The sequence below is a fragment of the Apium graveolens genome, chromosome 6 (genome assembly GCF_009905375.1).
Source record: "Apium graveolens cultivar Ventura chromosome 6, ASM990537v1, whole genome shotgun sequence".
NCBI lineage: Eukaryota > Viridiplantae > Streptophyta > Magnoliopsida > Apiales > Apiaceae > Apium > Apium graveolens.
The window spans coordinates 32,217,082-32,230,075 of record NC_133652.1 but is presented as its reverse complement, the minus strand read 5'-3'; the positions used below and the strand labels follow the sequence as shown (position 1 = coordinate 32,230,075).

At 34.2% G+C, this 12,994-nt stretch overlaps 1 protein-coding gene across 1 annotated transcript; it reads right to left on the bottom strand.

Moving 5' to 3' along the window:
* Positions 1-979: 979 nt before the first annotated feature.
* Positions 980-6,222, bottom strand: LOC141667075 (putative inactive shikimate kinase like 2, chloroplastic). Its single transcript, XM_074473426.1, has 8 exons — positions 5,908-6,222; positions 4,921-5,108; positions 4,647-4,841; positions 4,154-4,215; positions 3,021-3,087; positions 2,832-2,950; positions 1,828-2,004; positions 980-1,279 (listed from the first exon to the last, which is right to left on the bottom strand). Exons 1-8 carry the CDS (start codon positions 6,142-6,144, stop codon positions 1,176-1,178), a joined length of 1,149 nt encoding a protein of 382 aa, XP_074329527.1. The 5' UTR covers positions 6,145-6,222; the 3' UTR covers positions 980-1,175.
* Between the last annotated feature and the right edge of the window lie 6,772 nt (positions 6,223-12,994).

Here is a 12,994-nt window from a genome sequence, read left to right as displayed (position 1 = left end):
ATTGGCTTATAAGCCAGTAACAACGTATTAATGAATGTTTGTGCACCCAAGTTATAAATTGAATTTACAACTTATAAGCTGATAAGTTAAATGTTAATAGCGACATACTTTTCCTCAACTTATTTTTGATTTTTTGTTTTTTCAATTTTAGATTTAAAAATATATATTTTTAATATTAATCTAACTTAAAATATAAGAATTAAGATAATTATATTTAAAAATTATTTATTTTAGTTCATTTAAATAAAAAAAATTCTGACTTATAAGTTAAATTATCCAAAACACTTGTATAACTTATAAATATTTATCAAGTTATCACTTATCAATAACTTATTAATTTAAATCATAAGTTGTTTATTTTAAGATTTTCCGCGCTATATGTACTTTTCATTAGCCATCCCAACTTATTTTCCCCCAGCTACTTAATCCTAACTGCAACCTCCTTCTCCAAGCTTTTCCAACTTCATTAATTTATTTTATCAGTTTACAACTTTTTCTTTCTCCCTCCAATATATCGAAGCTTGAAATCAATTAATTTTAATGCCATTGCTGTGTACCGCTGTTGAACTTCGGAATGTGAAAAATCCCACCACAGCGTTTAGATTATGAAACCAATGAGCTCCCTTTTTTCAATATGAGATTGGGTGCTCGTGTAGCGTATGCAACTTTGTATTTTCATAAGGGATGGTAATTTTATAAGCGGTCTTTCTAACGTGGCACAAATTAGTCACTAACTCCAATAAAAATGATCTCTTTTTAATGGTGGGATTGATGTGAATGCAGGGGGCCATTAACATTTATTAGGGGCCATTAACATTTATTATTCAACCACCAATCATAGAAAATCCCTTTTATAAGATAAAGCAAATCAAACATATCCCATATATCCCGCAAGTACGGCCTGAGGAAGGTAAAATCTATATAGGTAATGCCCCTATTCTAATGCATGTGACCGACAGAAAAATACATACACATATAGTTATACTAATATAAATATATACACAAGAATCTTTGATAATTTTACTACATAATATAAATATATAATAATGCTGCTCTGAAATACATTTGACTGATTTCATGGGTTCTGACTTCTTGACAGTCCTAATAACGAAATCACTATTATATTAGTTGCACAAGCTTTACATTAAGTGTACTGCAATTTTCCTTGTAACCTGTCACATTGCAGGAGGATCAACTCCACTAGATGGATCCCAGCCTGGAGGATTGATGTTAGGCCAGTCGCCCCGACAGCCCAGCCGAATATACAATCCTTTTTTACCTTCAATAGGAAACCTCAGAGAATGTCAATGGTTTTTTCACAAGAGTGTACAATGCAATTGAGTTGGGGATCATATTGAAAGAAAAGCAATTCACTCTTTAATCACCAACATGAGAGTGTATTGGTGAACAGCATTAACATAAATCCTATTAGCATGGCTAAAAGATAAAGGTAGGATCACATGATATCGAGTTATATCAGCAGCCCTAAAGACAAAAAGTGCTTCTTCAGTATTTTACTATAGATTCGTCTGTGTATGACTTTATGTTGCCATACTCTATGTTTTCAGAGAATGAAATTTAGTTATGCAAATTATTAAGGGCTTCTAAGGCCAACTGCATTTGTTAAGTGCAATTACCCCTCTTCAAACATGGGCCATTTAATTACTAAGCCATATGCTAGAAATCTGGTAAATATTAGTCAACCGAAAGCTTCTTCCTTTTTTATCTTCTCTTTAAAATCAAGCACTTCAAGGTGTAATTGCTACGCTTTCTAAGTTTCTATATCAAGTGGTATGCTGGGATATGAATCCGATAAAAAGCAGTCACCTGGAAGCTTCTTGTCTGATAAAATTAAGCTCTTCAGCGCACTTAATGAAGCTTGTGCTACCTTTTTGGAATAGTCTGCATCCCAACCCCCGAGCTTGACTACCACATCAGCATTTGAGTATGCCTGACTGCCTTCTTGAATGTACGTCCTAACTTCCTCTTTTGCTGAACTCTCATCTGCATTAATACATTATATCTATTGCAAATCATTCAGCTATCTAGCAGGAATCAGAAAGTATACAGCATCACCCAGTGCACACTTGATAACATTATGATATGAGCATGATAGGTCAATGGATAGCTTTACACCATAGTGTGTAAAAAAAAAGAGGTCACGTGATTTTTTTTTATTATTTTTTTTCAAGTAAACTCACGTACACCCAGGGGTCGAACCCTTGACCTCTCCAGAGGAAGAAAGAGCTCAACGCAGGCTATGACAGCGTTATCATCGACTGAAGCTGAATATGTTGCTGCTAAATCAGCGGCTTGCCAAGCTATGCGGCTAAGAAGATTGCTAGCTGAAATTAATCAAGAGCAAGAAGGTGCAACTGAAATATTTTGTGACAATGTTGTAGCGATTTCCATTCAAAGAATCCAGCATTCCATAGCTGAACAAAGCACATTGACATTCACCACCATTTCATTCGTGATTTGGTCGCGCAAGAAAAGATCACATTGGAGTACTGTAGCACACATGAGCAGTTGGCTGATATACTGAACAAAATCCTTGTCCAAGGAGAAGTTATGCTACTTCAGAAGTTTGATGGGTGTCCGAAACTTTGAATTAAGGGAGTGTGTTGAAATATAATTCAAAGTTTGTCAGAGTCTTTCTTATTTGAGATTAGTAATTTTGTATTTCAGGTTTGTTTTCATGGGAATTTATGTAACATGTTTACCACAGATTGTCTTTCATTGTACTTGTAGTATAATTTGGCTAGTATAATTTGGCTTCATCACTTTAAAATCAAGTTAGCTATAAAGCGGTAGTTGACGAGGATAATCACCTGTAGCTTCTGTCTTTGACAACCAGATAACAAATCCCCCATAAAGATACCGCCATTTATCAAATCTTCTGGCAGCACCATTCTTCCCTCCCATTGTTGCAATAACAGCACGGACATGGCTTTCACAATATCCAATTATCAGATATGCTTAGGTTAACTGAATCGCAACAACTGAGGCAAAGCACATACCTACTGAGGCTTTCTAGTATGACACCCTCGGCTTCTGCTACAGCATCAGATCCCTCTTCAATCAACACTAGAATCGACTACAATTGTTAGTGAACAGTACTATAGAAAGTACAAGTCAACTTAAAACAATATCAAATAGCCTGTTCACAGACAGGTGTACTGCACAATTGTGTTTGCGCGCTTGCCAAATAGCGAAGTATAACACTAAAACAAAACTGCCTGTGAGAATGAGGGTGGACAACTCTTTGTTACAGAAGTATAACAATTAAACAAAACCACCCAGCAAGAATTTTGCATATGCTTTCGTATGTAGTGTTGATTTACTAAGAAACTTGGTGCATCGAACTTTATCTTATAATATATCACAGCTGACAAATAAAAGAAGGTTTGGTTCGATACATAAGAGGTAATTATTTATATCATAACATCATCTAATACAGGGAGAGGAGTTCTTGTTGGTTTTCTAACGTTTATCGATAAATAAATGGAGAGGCATAGCACAAGAAGATATGTGCGTGGAAAAGCAATATATTGATATATGTTTGATATCTCTTTTTTCCTAAGAACCAAGTCCATTATTCAGGTTCAGGCTTTCAAAATAAAATATAAACATAAATGAAAACATGGTTGTCCTAACATAATCATCAAAGAATCAGTTTCTGACATTGATTATTTGACTGATTTTTGGCACCAAATCAGCCTCCAATTAATATTGAAGCATAATTCCCAGGGATATGAAGTTTTGGCCTCTTCATATTTTTTTTTTCAAATTATTCTTGAAAGTAAAGTGACTTAAACTTTAAGATAACAAAGTAGATATGCAATGGCACAAAGATAATGTTAGAGACAACTTTGCCTAGTAGGAATAGACGATATAGTAACGGGAGTACATAAATTAGTTCAAAACAAATTTAATCACTGAATTATGTTAAATTACAGTTGTTAGGAGACTAAACTTACATCTCTTGCGACATTTCAGATTGTATACTTGACCAATTTATTTAAACTATGGGATATATAGAGCGATGGAGGCTAAAGTATATGCTATAGATAAATCAGTATTGCAGGTTTACCAGTGCATCAAAAGTAATCTCAGCATGATAATTTTTTCATATGAAAAAACTTATTCTTACATGAATCAACATCTTGCTTGGTAAAACTTTCCAGCAATGCCTTTGTGTCCAGTGGAGTATAACTGATATTGACATAAATTGACCAAAAAGGAGATAGTGGAGATTAGCTTTTATTATCCCAGAATTCACTAAAGCATCAAGCTAAGAATTCTTGTCTGAGATTCCATCTAGATTCTAGGGGTGATAACTTATGACTAACCTAAAAACGATAGTATAAGAGAAATAAAAAAGAGTAGAGCGTCTATAATTGAGTTTGGAGTTATTTTATAGGCAAAAAGTTTGAATTTCTCAATAGATATGATCACTTCTGGTTTTTTATTGTAAAACTAAAAGCGACCTTGGTACAGTATATGCTGTCACTTCAAAAAATCAAGTCCACTGAAAACTGGAACGAGATATTTGGTGGGAGACTGGGAGCTGTTGTCAGTGTGTGTAAAGCCGGTGAGTAAATATTTCTGCCAGAATAATCCTATACTGTAAGAAAGGACCATACCTCAGACCAACCGCTAGCTCTCGAGCAATTTTCTGGTTAATTTCAGTTGAATCCCCAACCAAGTAGATAGATGTTGCTTTCAATAGTTGTGAAACTCCTACAGTAAGGGATTCCCAAGATTCCATAATGTCAGGCCATTTCAATTCTGGATCTTGCTTTTTCAAGTTTACAACCAACTCGGTATCATCCAAGTACCTGGTAAAGTATCTCGTGTAAGCAAAAAAATGAGGTAATTGGTGATGACTAGTAAACTTTACCAGACTGGAAGACACACCATATTGTTTCAGCAGGTTTTATCTTATCATACAAGCTAGTTTCCATCAGAGTCTTTGGGAATCCAGAACATTGCAATCTAACTGTCAAGAAGCTCTCATTTGCATCAACGAAAATGTCTTTAGTACTTTGGATTTCTCTGTCCCCGAGTTCTAGTCTTAACTCCACATCAGAGGAACCATCAGAAAACTGCATTATGAAACAATCTCATTCGTAGTTAAAAGCAGTAACACAACTTATAGATGAAAAGTATTAGAAGCAGAAAGTGGGTTACCAACACTAAAGAAAAAAAAGAATCATGTTAAAATCTTCAGCAAAATACCCGTTTCGGTAATATATGAATTGCACATATGAAAAATAGCATTATTATATGATGCAAATAGAGACTATGAAGCATACATACAACCTTGACAATGGTTAACGATACTGCTTTTTTTGCTTTTTTCGTGATATACTGAAGTTGAGATTTTAAAGGAGATACTGTGCACTTAGGTATAGTAACTTAGTAAGACATAATGCTTCTGGCCAACATAATTTTGCAAAAATCTTTCAAATGAATCATTTTGGAAAAGGTTTCATAGTTGGGTTTGGTTCAAGAGTATGAAACAAACATCTCCCTCGCCGATATTTTTACTTCACAATTACACACATATGCGTGCGCGCACACACACAAAAGAAACAACCTAAATTCACTTCTGCTCAGCTCTACAATGTCATAACTTATCCCCTCTTTCACCAACTTTTTATATCACAAGTTTAAAACAGAGAATTATTTGAGCAATATCTACGCTAAGTACAATTTCGATAATCAATCAAGCACCCAAAAAAAATAATCAACAAATTGCATTACACTACATTTAGCAAGCCATATACAATAATCTAATTCAAAAAAAAAAACTATACAACTATTTAGCAATAGTAAAATCATCAAACAAAAAAATGCAGGTCTAGTTGAAGAAATGGGAAAGTAATGAACTTTAAAGATGACCTCATAATGGGTGTTGTTTGGGGAGACAGTAGAAAGACAATTGCAGATAAGGGGATTGAGTCTTTTAAAAATGGAGGAATGGTGTGAAGCCAAACAAGGAAGTAAAGTTGGAGAAGAGAAAGAAATAGAACAAGTGGTGTAATGGGGTTTGGAAAGTAAGAATAAAGGAGGCAACTTTGAAGATTGAATGGGTATTTTTGACTGAGCAACAGAGAAACAAGAAGAAATTGTAGCCATTCCACTTTAATCAGCTTTAGTTCTGTTTTTTCATTCAAACAGATAAGAGCAGCCAGGAGGAGAGGAGCTCACTGGAGAAGTGAATAATAAATAAACTATTTAATAATCTGATTGGAAACATATTTCTGTAAAAAATGTCAATTTTTAATTACGGTAACTGGACCCCATTAGGTAATTATTTTATATTTTGACTTCTGTACCAAATTTTTATTTTAGAAAGCGTAAAAACATAAAAAAAATAATCAGATGAACAGGAAAGTTAGCAGAATATTCTGTGCTCATATTTCTCTATTAATTAATTTCTTCTCAAATTAATTTGAATATATTTTGATATTGATTTTAAAAAAAAAAATAATTTTCGGGGTATTAATCTCAGTTATACTTAATCATATGAAAATTATATGGTCCAAATTAATGCATTAAGTTAGAAAAAGGAGGGGAGGGAAACTTGGAAAGTATATAAAATAACAGTTCCCTTCCCTCAGTTGGGTTTCTAGGCCCAATTTTTATTGACGGCCCAACAAATCAAATGGCCTGAATGTTTGGAGTTGGATTTAGAAAGACTTGCAACGAACAGAGGAGCAAAGGTCCAAACAAAAACTCTGAAATTCACAGGGCCCATAACACTGTTAAATGCATATCTAGAACTCAATTGTTGAGGGGACCATGGCCCAAATTCTGTAACAACGTACAATGTACATACATGCAGGCTACTATTCTCTCTGTATCCCACTTTGATGCCCATTCTATTATTAACCATGAAATGAAGAAATCTCATCATTCGTTTTCTACACACTTTATGCAACATGCAGCACATGTTGTCCTTGAGAATGTACAGTTTTTTGTATTCGCATCTTTAGTAATGAGTAACAATTATCACAGTAGCAGAACAATAGCATATTGTGTACTCTTTCTACAACTATAATCGAATGCAATTATATATATATATATATTTTTAAAGAAGTTTAATTAGAGGTTGGATATGGTTAATTTTCTCAATTCTCCACTCCCTCGTACATGTTATTTATATGAAGAAACGTTTATATTGAATTTGTCTTGTCAAATGGGATTGCAAAAGTTACAAACTACAGAGATAAATCTTTCTGCTGATAATAATTAGCCGGAAAACTGCATGCTAGCTTAGCATTCCTCCTACAACTTCAATTCAATTCAGAGGAGAGAGAGATAGAGAGAGAGAGAGAGAGAGAGAGAGAGAGAGAGAGAGAGAGAGCCCGGCTTGAATGCGGGACAGACAAAGACAGGAGGAGAGAGGAGGGTAGAGGAGGGAGGTTGGCAGATTGTAATAAGAAGTATGGTCGCAATCAAAGCTCAAGCACCTCTCATTTTCCTCATTCCCAGACAACATCTATACGTATATATATTTATTAACACAAACATATAAACAGTGTACGTACTAGTAGTAATTACATAGACCCAAGCAACATGTATATACATGCATATAGCATTATGGTGTAGTAGTAGAATGCAGATATATATTGCAGCAGTTAGAAGAAGAAAAAAGAGCCCCCACTCTTCGCTAGCCCCCCTCTGACAAACAACAAAAGGCTGCAATTTGTTTACGATAAATGAGCGACAGCCAGCCCTGTTGATAATATAAATACACACATCTACAGGATATATGTAGAAATTATGAAAAGAAAGGGTTGGGTTGGGTCCATGGGTTGGGCCGTGTGGGGCGCTTCAGCGAGGTCAGTTCTGTGAGGAACAGCGAGGCGTCAATCATAAAGCAATCGATTACAAAATCATTTGATGATTTTTGAATCACATCCTCTCTCCCTCTCTCTCTATACCAAAAACATGTAAATCTTTTTGTTTTTACTTGCATTTTTTGGCCATGACAACTTCACTAGTCCTTTCAAAGTTCCATTGTTATGTTACTATCATGTTTAAGTGGACATTTTTTTTTATCTCTCTGCAATATTAACTTATCTTATCTCAAAAACAACCCCCAAACATGCATGTCCGTGGGGATTACAAAAATTGTTCTCAAATACTTTATAAATGGTAACTTTCCTAGTAATAATATGGGACCCGCGTAAATTCATATGTACCCACAAATTATATTTAAACGCGTGTCATGTCATGTCACTTTGTAACTATTTTGATACAAGTTTTGGGTTACTCTTAGATAAATTGGCACCCGCGAGAATCCCGCCTTGATATGCGATAGATAAATGCCCTGGTTCTTTAATTGTTTACATCCGTTGTCTCTCTCTCTCTTGCAGCAAATTCATTTGTGTAAACACGCAGGAATCATGTGGACTACATGCGTTCATCATGTATATACAACACATCTCTATCTATTTGATCAATCAGGATTTTACCTCTTTTTTTACCTTTTCATATCTGGTTAATGATCCGTAGCCCCAAATATTTTTAAAAAAAATATATTCTTTACTAACACAAGGTCTAATGCAAGAAAAGCAGGGGAACTACAAGCAACCACCACATATGCTACCATCATGTGTTAGGGAGTTTTGATCCTTATTTTTTAACCGAATATAACCAAGAAATATAATCAATTTTAATTATGTATATAACCAACCAAGTACCCACCCATATAATCAGTAATCCAATGTTATGCTCAATTCCAACCGAAAGGGCTCATTTGCTATAATTTTTTCGATTATTCATAGCCCCTTTTTCTTCTATTGAACTTTAAGTACCCGGGTCATGATCATGACTTTTGATTTTTTGAAGCTTTTTTCATGCAAAAGCTTCTCGAGGTTATCAAAAGGAAAATTTACTACTCTCACTGCACTGTACTGCACTGCATCACTGCCAAATTACATTTAAGAGTTCTGAGTTGTGGGTGAAAGCAAGGCATCAATATATATTATTTTACTACTACTGCATGCATTGTAAAAGCAAATGGTAGATCTGACGAGCACTGGTTTAATCTAAGCGTTGAGACAAAGGCACGTGTGAGGGGGAACAGAAGGTAGACGAAGAATGAAAATGAAGGGAGTAAATGATAGTGTAATCATTCTTAAATAATTTGACATTCTTGACATGCTGCATGCTGCTACTTCTGCTGCTCCCTCAGCTGACCCTGACATCCTCATCTGACCTGCCGCACCCTACCATACTGTACTCCTCTCTCTCCCTCAACCAGTAAATGTGTCCGTGTTTCTGTATGCTTATGTATACACATTCATGGAAAATTACAGGAACTAAAATACTGATGGGGTAATTGGATAGTCGATATCAATATTTTATTGAAACTCATTGTATTTGTTTTGAATTACAAAATATTAAAGATCACAATTTTCAATATATGATAAAAAAAAATATAGCCTATTTTTATGAAAAAAAATCAAGTCCAACAATATTTTTGCAAAAATACTTTCTTTTTTTAAAAAATTTTACAAAAAAATATTTTTATTTGCAAAAATAATATTTTTCAATTTATCTTTTTTTGCAAAAAAAAAGATTTTCGTCAACTCGATGCAACCTCACATATTTTCTGCAATTTCGTGCAATTCAAATGCAACCAAAAAATTCGATGAAATTAATTGCATATTTGTTTCATTTTTGGTTGTATCGTATTTTTTTAAAATATTTTCAAAATATATTAAAATTGCAAAATATTAGAAAAATAATACTTTTGGTAATTTCTTTATAAAATAATAACTAAAGCATGAAGTTAAATCACAATTATTAATAATAATGAAATGTTAGCTTAAAATTTTGAGTAAAATGTATATTACATATTCTAATATATAATCACTTCAATTAATTAAAGTATATTTTCTTTTAAATCGTTCATTTTACGGCTTGAGCACCTTTGCATGTGTTTCGAAATATAGTTGGGATAACTTTTTAATGAAAAAATATCAAGGTATTACATATTGGATTTCCTCTTGATTTCATGTCTAGTACATTTTTTTGAACTTCAAAATTTCCCTTTTAATTACTATATATGTAATTTCTCACTTTTATAACAAAAATTATTCTTTTAATTTCTTTTAACAAATATACATATTATCTTTTAAATAAAAGTTTATTGAGATTGTTTGTATTTTAATATTTTTTGATAACTAAGGTAAATTTGACACCAAATATTTCATAATAATTTATACTTTCTAAAACAAATTGAATGTATTTTTATAAATTAGAAACTTTATGAAATTAAAATAATAATGTATAAGGGTATATAAAATATAAGTTAACATGAAAAATTAATAATATCTACCCTTTCATTTACCTATTTATATTTTAAATATAAAAGGGGGTCATGATTACAATATTTTTTTAAGGTAAAAAAAATGTTAGAGATTTAAAAATTTACGTTATTTTGTTTTTTTAAATATTGATGTGTAATTTGCTTAACCTTTCTTGTGTAAGGATATGTGAATAATGTGTTTTCATATATATCTTTATTATGTCATTTAGGATCGATTTTAAAAATTATTATAAAAAAATTAGCAATGCACATATTATAATACACATGTGACAGTATTTTAGAAATATACATTTTACTCTAACAAAATTAGCTTTTGACATGCCCAATTCATAAACTTCTTAATATTTGAGAAAACCTCAGCCGTACATCGTCACATTTCTAATTATATAAGTCAAATGTATTAATTTTAGACCAAAAATTAAAAATTACTATTATATTATTTTTAAAATTGAAAATTACATATTAAAATAGATTCAATATTCTTTCCAACGATATAATTTTATTTTATTACTTGATTAAAAATTAATAAATCTCAGTTTTTGGTCAATTTAACTACAAAAAAAGTTAAATATGACAACTAAAAAGAGACGAAGTGAGTATAATTTATTTTTTTAATTTTAAGTCCACTCCCTTGTATTTATTGCTGGAACCCATTTTCTGCTAGCCCAGCCTTCGTCCCGATGAGTTGACTTCGGCGTGCAAAGAGAAGAATGCGAGGGATGATCCCCCGATTCACCTTCGGCGTGAGAATAAGTTAACTGGTTTTGGGTGAGTAATTTGGAATACAAGATAGTGTGAGTGATATTGTGTGTGTGGGTTGAATAAATTACATCATGTATATAACCTGAACCACATCAAGGTTGCATCTCCGGATCTTCGCGTTATTCCGATAAGGATGAAAAGTGGACGTTGTGGCCAGTAGACCACGTCTTCGCCTATCTTGGGCTGCTCCAACGTCTTCGCCTATCTTGGGCTGCTCCAACGTCTTCGTAACTGGGCTGATCCCCTTTCGTCCCGCTCAATTCTTTTTGACATCGGCCCAAACACATACTATGAGCTTAAGATAAGTGGATTTCTAACATGTTCTTAGGCTTCAACTGATAAATGTTTCTCAAAAGAAGTCCAACCTCTTCAGCCCATCGGACGATCTTTGCAAAAACCCTAATCCTCGGAACAATAAGTGCCGACAGCGATTGACTCTTGGGAAATGGCGGCTGTTTGATGATTACAACTATCATCCCTCTAGATCACAACCATCATCCTACCGCTGAATCCTAAACATTCTTGATCTCAACTGTTGGTTTCAAAACCAACGTCTCTAAGATGAAGACACGCAAGAGTCACGTCTCTTAACAAATACATATATTTTCCTCTCCTTTTTTATTTCATAACCTTTCACTTGCCCAAACACACAATCTCTCTTCACGGGCCTTTTTATTTACACACGCAAAGCGACATGTAACGTACAATCATCACTTCCCAGGCATCCCTACAGTGCATCTGCATTCCTTCATAATAGTAAGTCCTTGATCTATTGTATTTCCTTATACTTCCACCATGCAATTTTACTATTTTGAATTCTTTATTTGCTCTATGGGCCACGAGGTTTTCTAGGTTTGTACACCATTCGATTGTAGAGTAGATTTTCACTTTTTGACTTGAGGTTAGTTTGGACAGAAATTCCAACGTCTGGTATTTCTTCTTTTCTTTTTATGTCCAGAGGGGCTTAAGGAGGGTATGCAGAGATGTTTCTGGGTTTGAACGTGCTTCGGGATATTCAAGCCTTGGAATATTCTTCAGGAACCGTCCCCTAAGACTCTTTTTCAAATTCCTAGGGACTTGTTGGGGTTTAAAGATGGCATGCAGGTATGTTATGAGTCTTGAACATTCTTCGGATTGTTCAAGCCCTGAAACACACTTTAGGAGCCAATCTTTAAAGTCCTCGTGAACTGGCCTTCATCTCTTTTCTTCTTCGGACCGATCTGACCTATTGTACTCGGTATTTTTTCTCTTTTCTTCTTCTCCTTATTTATTCAATCCGAGTACACGACTAATATTTCCTCATTTTTAAATGCAAGAACATGGACCGGTTCTACACAGAAGCAGGGCCTTCGTACCTAGTGGTCCGACCCACTTCAGCGACCTCACCTCCTGCTGCTAACATTCCCACACAGCTGAAGTAGAATGACTTAGAGTCATTCTATTCCAAATATCACATACCTAAGACAGCTTACTTTCTGTACATGCCGAAAGGGTCGAATATGATTTATTATACCCCCCTGTCCCAACAGTCTTCAACGATTGTGCAGTGGGTATTTCTGAAGATGATTTTAGATGTGGCACTGCTAAAACTTATTAAGAAGCTTTTCCAGGGGATGAGAATTGCCTTGGCCCAGATGGACCCTAATGGGTTCATCCAAATAAACAATTTCCATTTTAGATTTTAAGAGGTGAAAATTAAGCCTTCGACCAGGTTGTTCCGGTTTCACTATGACTTTCCTAGGAACAGAAAGAGTGACAGTTTATTTACCATCAACCGAAGAGCCGTTAGGGGAGACTGGTGTGTGACTAATTCTAGTAACAAAAAGAGTCACTGGTACCTGCTCGGGGTCTGGCGTGATGTCGACACTTCTTTAGAACTGA